This window comes from Solanum dulcamara, chromosome 9 (genome assembly GCF_947179165.1).
Source record: "Solanum dulcamara chromosome 9, daSolDulc1.2, whole genome shotgun sequence".
NCBI lineage: Eukaryota > Viridiplantae > Streptophyta > Magnoliopsida > Solanales > Solanaceae > Solanum > Solanum dulcamara.
The window spans coordinates 69832081-69848057 of NC_077245.1; the positions used below are offsets into that span (position 1 = coordinate 69832081).

Here is a 15977-nt window from a genome sequence, read left to right on the forward strand (position 1 = left end):
CTGGAAATAAATCTTTAGGATCAAAATGGATTTTTAAAAGAAAAATGAAAGTTGATGGTACTATTGACAAATATAAGGCAAGACTTGTAGTCAAAGGATATAAACAGAAAGAATGTCTTGATTACTTTGACACATATTACCCACTAACAAGAATAACATCTATTTGGGTGTTGGTGGCACTGACAGTCGTATATGGTTTTGAAATCCATCAAATGGATGTCAAGACAGCTTTCTTAAATGAAGAATTGGAGGAAGAAATTTACATGGAACAACCTGATGGTTTCTTAGTTCCTGGTAACGAAAGGAAAGTGTGCAAACTTGTTAAGTCACTTTATGGACTTAAACAAGCAACTAAACAATGGCATGCGAAATTTGACCGAACAATGTTGGCAAATGGATTTAAGATTAATGAGTGTGACAAATGTATTTACATTAAAAATACTCCAAATCATGAAGTCATTGTTAGTTTATATGTTGATGACATGTTGATAATGAGTAAAGATATTACCGATCTGAATGCTACGAAGCGTATGCTTGCTTGCAAATTTGACATGAAAGACTTAAGGGTTGCTGATTTGATCTTAGGAATTAAGATCCATAAAACTCCACAAGGTCTAGCATTATCACAGTCACATTATATTGAAAAGATACTTGATAAGTTTAAGTATTTAAATTTCAATGTTGCAAAGACTCCAATTGATGTAAGTTTTCAACTTCAAAAGAATGAAGGGGAAAGTGACTCACAATTGGACTATGCACCAGTTTTGAGAAGTTTGATATATATTATGAATTGTACACGACCAAATATAGCATGTGCTATTAGCAAGTTGAGTCGATTCACGAGTAATCCCAATCAAACTCATTGGATGGCAATGAAATGAGTCTTGGGATATTTGAAACACACCCAAAATTATGCTTTGCATTATAATAAATATCCCGCAGTAATTGAGGGTTATAGTGATGCAAACTGGATCACCGGATCATCTGAAGTTAAATCCACGAGTGAATATATTTTCACCATTGGTGGAGGAGCAGTGTCTTGAAAATCATCAAAATAGACATGCATCGCCCGCTCTACAATGGAATATGAATTTATAGCTTTAGACAAGGCCGGTGAAGAAGCTGAATGGCTATGAAATTTCTTGGAATATATTCTATTTTGGCCTAAATCTTTGGCATCTATATGTATACATTGTGATAGCCAAGCGGCAATATGTAGGGCAGGGAGCATTATGTATAACAAAAATTGCGTCACATTCGACAGCGACACAATATTGTTAGACAACTACTCTTTCGTGGTGTTATCACTATTGACTACATAAAGGCAAGAAATAACGTATCGGATCTACTAACAAAAGTCCTATCTAGAGAGGTTGTTGAAAGATCATCGAGGGTAATGGGGTTAAGGCCTAGGACAAGTCATCATGGCGGTAACTCTACCTAGTAGACTGGAGATCCCAATAACTAAGTTCAAAGAGATCAAACAAAGTTATGAATGGCGGTTCAACATTTTCAAATAACTCAACCCATTCTTGTGATGATGACAATGTTCAGAAACAAGGATAAAACCTTAAGGCTTTTTAATGAGCTAATAAAGCATTAAAGTATTTTAATAATTATCTAAGTCTGGCAGAAAATGACTAGATAATGTGTCTATAGGACTACACGTTTAGAAATCACCTATGGGAGTGTGAAGTATAAGCCGCTTCAAGGAGAATGAAGGTAAAGGCCTATTCTCTATGCATTCACGAAATTAGGCGGTGTTCATGGCTGAAACGAATACAACCGTGAGAACCATAGATGGTTGAGAGTTAAATTGTGTGACTTATGTTGTCTAGTTATACAACAAAGTTTGACGGTTCAAAGATATTTCATCTACCGATTGATCGAGTATATCCTATATAAGTTCACTATGGAAAGTTCAAAGGAAAACCTACTTATCCAGAAACAATTAATCTTCGTTTGTATATCACACACTTATCTGTGCATTCCTTTATCTTATAGTCATTCCCCATTCATGTGGGGACTTTTGGATTTAATTGATAAGTTGAATGGGAAATTGAGGAAAAACGAAGTGGAGGGAAAAATAAGTTGTTCCCTCTTGCTTTATGAAATAAGCATTTGTCCTACATATGTGATGGAAAGAAAAGGTCTCCTACTTAAAAGTAGAAGCACTCCTTCATGTTTCTAAAGGGTCAAGAAGAGGGTCTCTCCTCGCGCCGTCGTCGTCTTCGTTCGGTTCGGTTTTGTCTTCAGATTCAGATTTAAATTCGAATTCGGATTCAGATTTGGATTTGAATTTGGATTTGGATTTGGTCAAATTATCTAATTGATTGATAATCTTTTTGGACCAAATTTTCTTTAATTTTAATTAATTATTATTTAATTAATTAAAAATCCTAACCTGTAACTCGACTTCTTTCTTTCCCGGATTAATTTAAAATATTTCCTTCCGAAAGGTTGCAATCTTTTCTGAAAAGTTGCAAACATTTTCCCAAACAGGCTATATATTTCTGTTGATCCTCAGAATTGACTACAAAAAAAATTTTGATAATCATCTTCTTCTTCTTTACTGCACTTCTTTAAAAAAACTATGTGATATACTGCCTTCGAGTGGTTCGCAGTCACCTTAATTTGTTGTACCACTATTTTGGTGAGTAAATCGTTCTATACTGGGAGGAAAGATTCCAAAAACCTCGGGTACATTGAGGGGGATAATTTCCTTAAGGACACACTGTGCATTCAGTGGGCTCGATTCTTGTTCTTACATAATTTTTCAAATATTGTTCTTATTTTAAGTTTCTATCCAGCTTCTGTCTTTTATTTTCAGAAATTATTGTTGCTGTTTCAACGTTTTACAATATAGATTACTAACAATAAGCTCCCATCTGATGAGCAGTTCTTGGATTCTAACAGCTCCATTATTTATGCCCAGCAACTTGCTTCAAAGGTAACCCATCCAACTCCTCTTCTATAAATCTGAGCTAATTTGGGTCTTTCAAGAACTTCAAGTTCATGTCATTTGCGGCATAATGCTGGCATCGTCTTGCTTCAATTGGCAAGGCTGGAACGAAAATCTACTGAGGAGATAGGCTTTCTTCCTTCACCCAAACATTTTTTAAACTTAAAGTGAGGCTTGTGCTGATTCTGTGGGTAGAGTATTGTTGGTAATCCATCAATTTAACCTCAAGTTAGTTGAAATTAGTTCTTCTTCTTAGATTTAAATTTTAATGGGTTGAACCTCAAAACTAGGATTAATACCATCACGAGAGCTTAAATCCTTAAAGAATTACAAATTTCGAGTATCTTTTTGCGAGGTTGTGTATGGATTTCTTGGATTTGCATTATTGCTTGTGTAAAGTATTTCTGAACTTGAGGAACCAGTCAGGTACACTGTTGAACCCTACCACTTTCTCTCTTCTCTACTAGACTAACCCATTGTAATAAACAATTTCGAAATTATTCTGCTATGTGGATTGTGAAATAATAAATCTATTGTAAATGATAATTAACTGCTACAATCTATGAGTCTTGCTTTTATACCATATGAAACACCCCAAACTCTCACTAGGTGAATGATATATCAACCAACTGAATTTCATTCAAACATCATAGAGTGTGTAGCAGCTTTATCATCTAATATAACTTTATTATTCACCAATATCATTTGTAAAGTGTATTCGAAACAAACCTTTTATAATCTTGTAGTGTTTGATTGTCGTATCCCAATTGTGGTGTGCTTTGTTTGTCTAAGATGATAATTCTTTTGGGTGAATCTGGAACCTCGTGAAAAGATCTAAATTCATATGTACCTGCAAAACGAAAAATCAAGTTAGCAAAAAAGTCAGTAAGAGTATTTTCCTCCCTTAAGGAGTGTTGTACTCCTACGGACATGGAATTCCTTAATCTGGTAATGGAATTGACCTCCATTGTCACATTCTAAGATATTTTCCACTCTCCACTTAGCATATGTACCAAAGCCAAAGAATCAGTTTCAATTATAATATTTGAAAAATTATTTTTCAAACAACATTGAAGACCTTATCTAATAGAAATAGCTTAAGCAACTAGATTCATAGAATCAAAAAGTTAGCTAGAAATCAAATTAATACAACAATTTCTCCGAAAGAGCATGTCTAAAAAAAGATAAAATAAACTAAAAGAAGAGTAAACTATTTGTCTATAAAACATATTTGAAGCCATCGAAATTTTCAAAAAAAATAACCATCTTCAAATTTCATGTACTGCTTCAAGCTTTAAATTCCAATTTCAGGGCAAAAAAAAGAAATAATTAACTTCAAGAAAAGATAACAAGTTTGGAGAACACTTCAAAATTGTATATGAATAGAAATAGAAATAGGAATCAGATTGTCGTTTAAGTAGTTGTAAATTGGATACATGTTGACATAGTTGCTACGAATAGAACAACTGCTGACAGGACTTGCATCCACACTTCTTCATATTATACCACATAGTGAAACAACCAAATCCTTCTAAAAAGATTGATATAGCCATAGTGACTCAATTTGCTTTTGTCAATTAGAAATATGTGTGTAGGAATGTAATCTATCTATATTATTATAAAAGCATGAATATAAATATTGATTGAACAAAATATCCATAAAAGTTCATTTACTTATTTGTCTTTTTAAGTTAAAATTTCCTCCATCTAAAAAATTACTAATGGGTATAAATTTAATTTTGTACTAGGACTGAACAAAATATATTTTTATTAGAATTAAGTTTATTGCAGGATACATATTATCCTATTAATACTAGGAGCTTAACATTAAATCTATTTCAAGTAAACTATGAGTAGGGAATTTCTACACGTTTTATAATAATGGTTGACCAAAATATCCATTAAATATTGAACGACTTTTGTATCCTCAATGAGTAAATATTTAATAGTTATAAATTTAATTAATTTCAAAGTCCTACATATTTGCATAGTAATAAAATAACAATAATTTAAAAAATAGTAAATGATAATTTTGTCTATTGTGGAAAATTAGTAAATGATAATTTTATCTTAGAGTCTTTCAATAAATAGCAAAATGTTCAATCAAAAATTCAATAAGATACAACCTCCCGTCATTAATCTTTTTTCCTAAATTCAAGATGATTCGAGACACAACTTCTGGATCCCGGATCGGATCTCAATTTGAGTGTTGGATCCTAAGTTAGAAATCGAGGTAAGATTCCGGGGGGGGTGTCATGTTTGGGTGCCGAGTTAGGTGTCAGGATGGTGCTTCATGCCGGGTGTCAGAGTTGGGTTTCAAATCGAGAGTCGAGGTCGGGTCCTAGGTCAAGTATTGAAGTGGGTCCGTTCAAAAGTCGAATCTCGTAGTCGGGTCCTAATTCGGATGTCGGGTTCCGAATCAAGAGTTGGAGTCGGGTCCTAAGTCTGAAGTTGAGATCAGATCCTAGATCGAAAGTTGGAGTCGGGGTCGAGTGTCAGGTTCAGATTTTGGTTCGCAAGTCAAGTTCAGGGTCTGATGTCGGGGTAGGATATTCGGGTTGAAAGTTGGGTCTAGTCAAGAGTCGAAAGTCGAGGTTGGGTCTCATGCTAGATGTCAGGGTTGGGTGGGGTTAGATCACGATTCGAAAGTTAGGTGCAGGGGTCGAATCTCAGGTCGAAAGTCAGGTCCCAATCTGAAATTCGAATCGGGAGTTGGTACCGAAAGTCGGGTCCTAGATCATTGTCGAGGTCAAATGTCGGGGTTGAGTTTCAAATCGGGTCCAGGGTCGAATATTGAATCGAATCTCGAGTCAGAAGTCGGGTCTCGGATCGAGTCTTGGGACAAGTGTTGGATCAGATCTTGGGTCGAGAGTTGGGGTTGAGTCTTGGTTCGAAAGTTGAGTCCCGATTCATGTGTCAGGTGCGGGATGGGACTCCAAATTAGTTATCGGGGTTCTTTTTTGTATGATAATTGATAGAAAGTAACGTGCAAAGCACGTTCATAGACATTAGTATATATATATAGTGGTCTTAATTAGTATTATTTGAATTGAATATGGATTTAACTCGTATTTAACTTAGCGACTACTAACTAGGAAATTGATTAATAGAGTCCTAATCCTATCTTGACATGGTTTGTCTAATTGGTAATTAAAGGATTAGAATAGTGTTTTCTTTATCTTAGTGTCATAATATATTTAGGATCTGTTGCTGTTTATTCCGGTCCTTATAAAGATTCATGGATGAAGAGTGGGACTTAAAATATGTAGCTTCTTACCTTGAACCCTCTCGGTCATAGATATTTTAAAAAAAAATTGCGAAAAAAATTGACAATAAACATTATTTAGCCATAGTATTTGTCATTATTTGACAAACAAATTCAAATTTTTAAATACTAGAAAAGATTAGAATTCGAGCCAAATTCTATTATTTGAGAACTTTTAAAAATTTAAAAATTACCTCAAACTTTTATATTTTATAAAAACACGCATCATTTATAGTTTTGAAAATATCCCTAATTTCATAACCTACTAGCTACAATTACTAAAATAAGTTATCAAACTCTTGAGATTGAGATGCCCAAACCTTCGTGTGTGTGTGTGTGTTGCTACTTTACTTCTTAAAGAAAAAATGGTCTTAATTAATAGTTTAATTACCTTAGACTTTTCAAAAAATTGCACTTTTTTTTAATTTAATTTTTATAACTCAAACACAATATCTAATAATATTGAGAGCAATTTAAATATAGATTTCACATAGTTAAATAGTCATTTAATAATTTTTCTACTATTTAGGACTTTAAAAGATCAGCTTAAATCACGATTATTAAATACTTCTTTATTTGAGCTATGTTAAAAGACCTACTAATATTTAAGAGTCAAATTCAAATAAAATTGATATTATATAAATCCTCTCCTTTCTTGACCAACTTTAAGAATCTTATGGACATTAAAAATGATTTTATAATTTAATACGTGAATTTCTATTTTTAGATGATTGTCCAGAATTACAATTAATGTTAAAATCTACCAAATTATCTTATGTTCATTACTTGCCCTTTTAATTAATAAAATCTTATTAATTATTTTCTTATATAACGACATTATGATTGTAGTGTTTATGACGAGATGTTAGATGTTAAATGTGTTAAAAAGGATTTTCACCCTTTTGAGATCGGGATTCGTTTAAATTGATTCCTCTTAATTTCATATATTAATAGACTGTGGCGAAAAGATATATATAATGAGAGATAAAATGCAAATAAAATATAATTTAATATTATAAAGCATATTTTATGTAATTTCATGAATAAAGTTTAAAAAATGTGATTTGAATTAAAACAAAAATGATGATTAATTAAAATAAGTCTGCGATAATATTTTTTCTAAAAAAAAAATCTGCGATAATATTTTGCTTATGTGCAGATGACTACGACCAAATAATGGTTATTGAATTTGGTTAAAAAGACGAAATATTGGTAAAAATTCTACTATTTACAAAAGTAAGGAAAATTATCAATAGATTATTTTATAGTTAAAAAAGTGTTTTAAAAAAAAAGGTATTTTATGCTATTTAATAACTAGTAAATTTGAAGAAATTAATTCTGAATATATAGAGTCAAAATTAGGTGTCAACAACTATTGAATTAATATTACATAAGTTATCGAGATGACTTGTCAATTAACAGACCCTTGCAGATAAAATTAATATTTGTATTAAAAATTCTTACATAAGAAAAACAAACAAATTGTGCAGCTTTGTATATGTACACCAAGCCACACCAACAAAAATTGAAATTTCTAAGTATCTAACAAGATTTCTACCATCTCTAACTGTATGATTAGTTACAACCAAAACTAGAAAGGAATTATCCCCATTCTTAACTCATTCTCATATGCTGTCAAATTCAAATCCAAGAACAAAGTTCTTCTTGTACTACCCAAATCCGTCTTGTCGTGAAGAGCTTCTTCAATTTTACCACTCTTCGAATTCTCCTTCAATTTCTTCTTCTTCTGGTCGATTTGATTTAATTCATCGCGATGTTTTCTCATGTGTCTTCCCAATGCTTGTCCAATAGCAAACTCTTTGCCACAAATAGAGCATTCGTGTTTTATTGGTGGATTAACAGGTAATGAGTCACCTTTAGTACTCATCGTGATGAACTTATTCTTCCTATCCTTATGACTTGTACTGTGTCCACCAAATGCTTGAAATGATTCAAATCGTTTATTGCATTTCTTGCACTTGAAGAGTTTAGGTCATCCTAATGACTCGATCCTCCCCACTATATCCACACAATTCGTCATTGCGAATTTCTCCACTGATTCTTCTTCTACTTTGCTTTTCTTCAACGTCATGTCTATGATTGTGCTAGGTGTGCACATACTTTAGTCGTTTTAAATTATATGTGCTTTTGAGGAATTCTGAAATAATTGCGATAAGAGAATAGTCGTCTTGTTATTAGGATGGAACTATGGCTATATAAATAATAATAATTGAAATATTGGAGTGAATTCAATTGTAGTGAGTGGGATTATTTAGTTACAACTATATATAGTGTCCATTTTCCTCTTACTAACCAAGTTGGACTCGGATTTGTTTGCCAAAAAAGGAAGTAAAAGGGATAATATGGAAACTCAATCCGAGTAAACTACTAAGTAGACACGGTTATTCTATTGCCAGGATATGACTGATTAACTCATGTTTCAAAATTTAATGTTGGTTCATTAGAATCATATAAAGCAATACCCAAAACTCCCATTAAGAGAAAAACAGAACCCCCGGGCATGTACAAAATAAATTTTGTAGCTGAGTACAGACGTTTCTTTCCTCCCCACATGGCTAGAAGTAGATAAACAGGAATTAATTCTAACTCCCACATGATGAAAAAAATAAAAGGTCCCGAGACAAAAATGATCCGATGATGAAGTTGAAGAGGTACAATATCTTTGGAGTCAGTTATGCATATGGAAGCACTTATCGCGTTTAGAACTATTCACAATTTTTTGATGCAACTCGAGAATACAACATTGAAATTTTTGAATGCAATAAGAAAAGTTAGAGATAAACTTTAACTAGATTCAAATTTTAACATAAAACACTACAATCATTTTTCACTAAATTGTCTTAGATATTTTTTTTAATTTTAAAAAAATATTAATTTATAATATTAATAAGATCATATATTTATATAGGGGTCTTATGAAAGTATATTATTTTATTATCTTATCGATATCAATGATTTTTTTCATTGACGTAAGTTGGGATAGAACAAAAATATTATCTTAGAGAATTTATTAATTTACCGAATATTAATTTAAAGAGGTTCTACTTTATTATGAATAATTATTTGTATAATAATATCCTGGTGTAATGCATTAATATTTATTTATATTCTTAGTATATAAAATTTTAATTCTTTCCTCTCTTTTTCTTCCAATTCAGTCCAAAGTCCACATTTGGCGTTTGAGTGAACCAGTTATGTACTAATTAACAAGGACTTCCTTTATCAAAATCATCCTTAAATTTAGGGGTATACATAGATCGGTTTAATTTGATTTTTTATTAAAAAATAATTAAATCAATTATGTCGATTTATTAAATTTATAAATTAAATCAAACTAATTTAATATCGGTTTTTTCAGTTTCGGTTTTAGTCGGTCTTTTCGATTTTTTTGATTTTTTGGTTTTTTTTGTTTTTCTTATAATTACACAGTGATTGAAAAAAAATCAAATTGAAGAGGTTGTTCCCTCGATCGTGTGATTTAATATTGCACTTGAAGTTCTCAATTGAAGGTTGTTCCCTTGATTGTGTGATTATATTGCTTAATGACATCTCAAAGACACTTGAATAAATAGAATAATTAAAAAAGAAGATGTACAATGGCATCTTCAAGACATTTTCTTACACTTTGTTTGGATGGTTGTTACGTAATGTTTCATAATATATCGTATTGTATTGTGTTGTATTGTATCGTATTGTATTATTTTAATGAATACAGTGTTTGGAAAGATTTATAGTTCTCTATCATTACATAATGTCACACATTCATGATTTGAATGATAAACTTACAAGAAAAGTAGGGTACGGGGTGGAGCTTCTATGAAAAGGGAGAGTAAAAGATGAAATATAATTATTAAATAAAAAATATAGACAAAATGAGAAGAAAATATTAAGGTGACGATGCGATCACACCAAATCAGTCGTTACATAAAATGGGTCTTTTCGTCATTACCTAACGATGGATTTAAACGATACGATACAATAGAATTTAAGTAACAATCAAAATAAATATTGTATTTAAACAAACAATACAATACAATACAACGGGTAACAACCATCCAAACAAGGTGTTAGGAAAACATATCAAAAACTCACGAAAAGACACAACACATATCAATTTTTTTAGTCATATTATAAGCCCAAATATTAAATAATATATGTAAACATTAAAAGTTATAAAGTAATTTAAAAAATACTTACAAAGTATATTATAATAAATATTTTTTGTGTATAAAAGAATTAAAATTATATATTGTATTATGTCGGTTTGGTTTGAATTCAGTTTGATTTTTTTTCTGTTGATACCAAACCAAACCAACAACGATTGGTTTATTTTTTTCAACGCCAAACCAAACCCAACCACAAGACAATTTTGTATGTCGATTTGACTTGGTTCGTCGATTCAATTTGACTTGACGATTTGTCTTGTACACCCCGTACTAAATTATACCCCAAATTTAGATTACATTTTTTAAAATAACAAAAAACATTCTCCAAATATTTAAAAATTAACATTTTTCATCTTTCTATTAGAATTTGTCAAAAAACTAACGAATCCCACAAAAATATGTGTGTACACGTGAATCTCAGCAAAACTCCCTAAATCAGCCCCGATTAACCTATTTTCTTCATCAAATCTTCAGAATCCCTACATTTTAAACTCCCTACATTTTTTTTACAAATATTTGAACGTAAGCCCATTTTCTATTGTTTTATTGAAAAATAACTTTAGTGAATATTTTTTAATAAATGATTACTGATTATAGTAATATTTTTTTTATTACTATTTATAACAATATATAACAATATTATGATAAATTTGCACTTGTATTACAAGTGAATTGTGCATGCAATATATATATATATGACACAATATATTATAAATATATTAAAGTGTGTAATAAATATATTATATACCAATAAAAATTGTATTATATGTGTTTTATAAAAAAAATTCTACAATATATTTTAAAATTATGTTATATATTTTAAGTATCCAGTAAAATAAATCATTACCATAAATAATAAATATTATCTTAATATAATGTATCTACTTAATTTTTCCATTTATTTTTGACAATAGAAGCTAATCAATAGCGTAGGAGTCCGTAAGCACTTATGTCTTTTCGAGGAGACGTTTGCACATGCGCCTTTTTTGTGAACCGGAAAGAAAGTGTTATGTTTTAGAAAGCTCAACGAAATTACTTGAAAAATATTCCACTCACATTATTTTATTACTCTAACGCGTTAAAAATGTGACTAACTTAACCAACAAGGAAAACGAAACAACAAATCTTGAATAACACGTACTATATTAAACTCCACCTACAACTATATATATGTGAAACATATAACACCAACAAAAGTATCAATTCCCACTTCTAAATTCTCTCATTTCTTTAGAAGTTTATTATAACAAAAATAAATCCTTATATTTTCATTCTTGATTCCGTATAAACATGACAGCCATGAAAAGAAGCAGAGAAGATAATGGACAAGTGGAAGCAGAAGCCATGGCTAACTGTGCCTTAATGCTTTTGTCTCGTTTAAACAACAACAACAACAATAATAATGATTTTGAATGTAAGACTTGTAATAAACGTTTTCCGTCTTTCCAAGCCCTCGGTGGACATCGTGCAAGTCATAATAATAAACGGCCAAGATTACTCGGAGAGTTTCTTGCTCAAACCAACAAAAAGAATAAGATACATAAATGCTCTATTTGTGGTATGGAGTTTTCATTGGGTCAAGCATTAGGCGGACATATGAGGCGTCATCGCGATGAAATTAATAAAACGTCGACGATGATACCAGTATTGAAGAAGTCAAATAGCAGCAAGAGGATTTTTTGTTTGGACTTAAACATAACACCTGATGATGATAATGTTGATTTCAAGTTATGGCCAATGGCAGAGGCTCCATCTCCCGTCTTTCGAATATTTATTTAAGTCAACTTATAATTTGTTGTTAACCTTAATTAGGATTAGGAGAATTAAGTAGCTGCATGCAGTTATTTGTGGAATTCTTTCCATTTATTTTTGTTGTATATATATAAAATCCTTAATTAGTTCGTTGATTCTTTTGCATATTAATCTATCAATATTATTACCACCTAGAATATAGGTATTTACAAATCATGTGTTTGATTTTGTTGTTACCTTGAAAATATTAATTATTGGTTTAATAACATCGATTGAACATACAAATAATTGAATCAAATGTGATGCAAATGAAATATTCTTGTGCACTGCTGCGTCAAACTCTGATATGGCAAAGGAGACTGAATCATCATTTGGTTACACTTAATTAAGGTATGAATCTAATTAGTAATTAGCTTACAAATTTTATTTAAATAAATTAGCTTACAAATTTATCTAGTATGGTTCGCATGTATCTGTGATACATAGTCTATCTCGCTCGCTTCTCTCCTTCTCTCGCTTGCCTCTCTCCCTATTTCAGTGTATCTGGTAGCAAAAGTACATGTATCTAGGTGTATCCGACGTGAAATTTTGTATGAAATTATTAATTAGTGAGACAATATGTAAGAAAAAGACAATTTTTCCCGTTCTACTCTTAGCATTAATTATTTTTTCTTAAATCATTTTCCAAGATTTAATAATAAACATCAATTAATAAGAATAGTATGGCAAAATAGTCATGTCAATTATTATTTTCTTAATGGGTGTGTCAAATTCAAATTATCAAGTATGTTCGATCCTGCCAGTAGTGTCAGATCTACGCAGATAAAAAAAAAGTTTTGATTTCTCTAAGTAACATGACAACGCCTTGGCCTTTTCTTCCTTCCTTGAAGACCAAAGCCAATCTTCGAACTGAGACGATCCATCTGTGTCTGAGTATGAAAGATCGAAAGGATTACGAGCACAAATATCTGTCAAAGGTAATATGACAAGTAAAAGCAAAGAGAAAAAGCAATTATAAGAAAAAAACTTACATTGCCTAGAGGGGGGCAAGGAACCTTGCCTCTAATCTACAAAAGAGTTTGAAAGGCAAGTTAACTAACAAAGAAATGTAGCGTTCCTGAAAATTTTCTATTTAAGTTTAACACTTTAAGTATGCTAACGAATATAGAAAATATTGTTTATGACGAAGAAATAAAAAAATATGATTCGAACATGTTAATATGTATATAACATGATTTGGAAGTGCTTGAACGGAATGTGAATATTTTTATATTGAAAGTGGATGATGGAATCAAACAAAAAATAGAAAAGGAATGAAATATAATTAGTTCCTGCCGTAAATATATTTTTGGCAGCTAAAGAACAAATATTAAAACATTAGCAAAAGGAAAAAAAACATATAATATATGTAAAGAATATTCTAAGAAAACTGCTAATTGAAAATTATACTTTCCATCTCAAATTATCTATCTTAATTTTCTTTTATACGATCTTTTAGAAACATTCAATAACAAGTTTATTTTTTTACCATTCTACCATTATTTATGTCTTAATATTTTATTAATTTCACTTAGCCCTTAATCTTTTGTATTAGGTAAAATATAATGCTCTCTGATCTTCACGTTGCGAATGGGCTAAATAGCCCCCTCTTCACAGAAGTAATACTTGTTATAACTTACATAAAATGACAATTATAATAGATTATCTCTTGAAAATAATAAATTTAATACTTTTGAAAATACACTAGAAAAAAGTTATAATTACTAATATAAATAAATTATATTAATAATAATTATTTCTTAATTTTTAAAATTAAACAAGTATAAATAAATAGAGTAATTAATTATGAGATAAAAATGATGTTCTTTCAAGCCTATAAAACACGTTTAATTGTCCTTATCGAGGCTTACATTTGCAAGTGTGAAACTCACGAGTCACGAAAGCTCTGCGAAGTGTTCTAGAAACCTCAACGAACCCAAACTCATGAAGAATTTGTCTATTATATTCTTAGTTTCATCTTTATTTGTCTATTATACCGTTTGAAAAATTAATGAATAGTTTACTCTTATATATTAGTAACTAATAATCATCTCTCAATGTATTTTTTAAAAAATTGAATTTATTATATTTGAAGGAAAATATAGCAAAATTATTATTTTATTTATTATTTCTTAAAAATTATGTTAAATTAATATTTGATAAGTAAAAATGGATGGAGGGAGTACTAAAAATAACTTTTTATTTTCACTTGTCTAATTTAGTATATTAAAAAAAATCTTAGCTTACCTTAAATATTAACTAGTCATCCTCCGAGTTTATTGAATCTATACACCAATTAATATGAATATTATCAAAAGAAATATATTTTATTATTTTTAAGAATATGTATAAAGTAAACGGAGATGGAGAGAGTGTACTCTTTTTGTTGACCTAAAATATTCCCACTTCACATTATTGACTAACGCGTCAGCAACACCCAACTGGCAACTGCTGATTTCAAATCAAATTGATTCCACTTGTAAACCAATTGTATTTCTTTTGACTCACTCAACAATAAATTTAAAAAGTCAAACAAATATTATTTAATATGTCTCGTTTTTCAGACACACGCAAAGCTTGTTTTTTCCAACCTATATATATATGTGTGAAGCAACACCAAGTCACCAACCAAAGTGTATCAAATTCTTCAACTTCTAACTTCAAACCTTTCTTCCAAAGTTCTAAATTTGATACTACACTACAAATTAAAAACAATCTTTGTAAATTTTCATTCTTTATTGCATCAATATAATATGACAACCATGAAAAGAAGCAGAGAAGACAATATGCAAATTGAAGCAGAGGTCATGGCTAATTGCGCCTTAATGCTTTTGTCCAGTTTCAACAATACTTGTACATCATCAGATCATCTTCACATTAATGATTTTGAATGCAAGACTTGTAATAAACGCTTCCCGTCTTTCCAAGCCTTAGGTGGTCACCGTGCTAGTCATAATAAACGATCAAGATTACTCGGAGAGTTTCTTGTGAAAACCAACAAAAAGAATAAGATGCATAAATGCTCTGTTTGTGGTATGGAGTTCTCTTTGGGTCAAGCATTAGGCGGACATATGAGACGTCACCGCAATGAAATTAATAAAACATCGACGATGATACCAATGTTGAAGAAGTCAAATAGCAGCAAGAGGATTTTTTGTTTGGACTTAAACTTAACCCCTCGTGATGATAATGTTGATTTCAAGTTATGGCCAACAACACCAATTGCATCGCCTGTTTTGCGATGCTTTTAATAAGTCCCTTTCCAATGCTTTCCTTTTAGAATTAGGAAAATTGTTACCAATTTGTTAATTCTTTTTGTATTCTTCCAAAATTCCATTGATTCTGTTTATCTACGATGAATTAGGTAATTTATGTTCGTAATATGATATGATTTGATTTTATCATGAATAGATCAGGTTAAATCAGACTATTGGATCTTCAGATTAATCACATTAATATGTCATGGATCAATTATTGTGATACATATGAATTCTTTTTTTTTTATCATTTGTTTACTAATCTAGATTTGTGTCCCTTCCTATAAAAAAAATAATCAAATCTTTGGTTAAGGTGGAGAGAATTCTCGTCCATAATTGCAGCTCATTTGTCTTGACGATAAGTTCGAATATGTTATCTCTTTCATTTGCATCAAAACGTCTTGCAGAGCTAGAGTCCTTGGAAACAGCCTCTGGCAGAAATGCAAGGCAAGGCTACGTACAATAGACCCTTGTGGTCAGGTCCTTCCCCGGACCCCGCGCATAGCGGGAACTTT

The 15977-nt window shown here is 30.8% G+C and overlaps 2 protein-coding genes and 1 pseudogene across 2 annotated transcripts; 2 read left to right on the forward strand and 1 right to left on the reverse strand.

The window, feature by feature from the left end:
• Window positions 1-7642: 7642 nt before the first annotated feature.
• On the reverse strand, window positions 7643-8470 carry LOC129904612 (zinc finger protein ZAT11-like; annotated as a pseudogene).
• Window positions 8471-11613: 3143 nt separating this feature from the next.
• On the forward strand, window positions 11614-12321 carry LOC129903282 (zinc finger protein ZAT11-like). Its single transcript, XM_055978793.1, has one exon. The coding sequence runs from the start codon at window positions 11705-11707 to the stop codon at window positions 12191-12193; it is 489 nt and encodes a 162-aa protein (XP_055834768.1). The 5' UTR covers window positions 11614-11704; the 3' UTR covers window positions 12194-12321.
• A 2522-nt stretch (window positions 12322-14843) lies between these two features.
• LOC129903086 (zinc finger protein ZAT11-like) lies at window positions 14844-15632 on the forward strand. Its single transcript, XM_055978570.1, has one exon. The coding sequence runs from the start codon at window positions 14959-14961 to the stop codon at window positions 15454-15456; it is 498 nt and encodes a 165-aa protein (XP_055834545.1). The 5' UTR covers window positions 14844-14958; the 3' UTR covers window positions 15457-15632.
• Window positions 15633-15977: the final 345 nt, after the last annotated feature.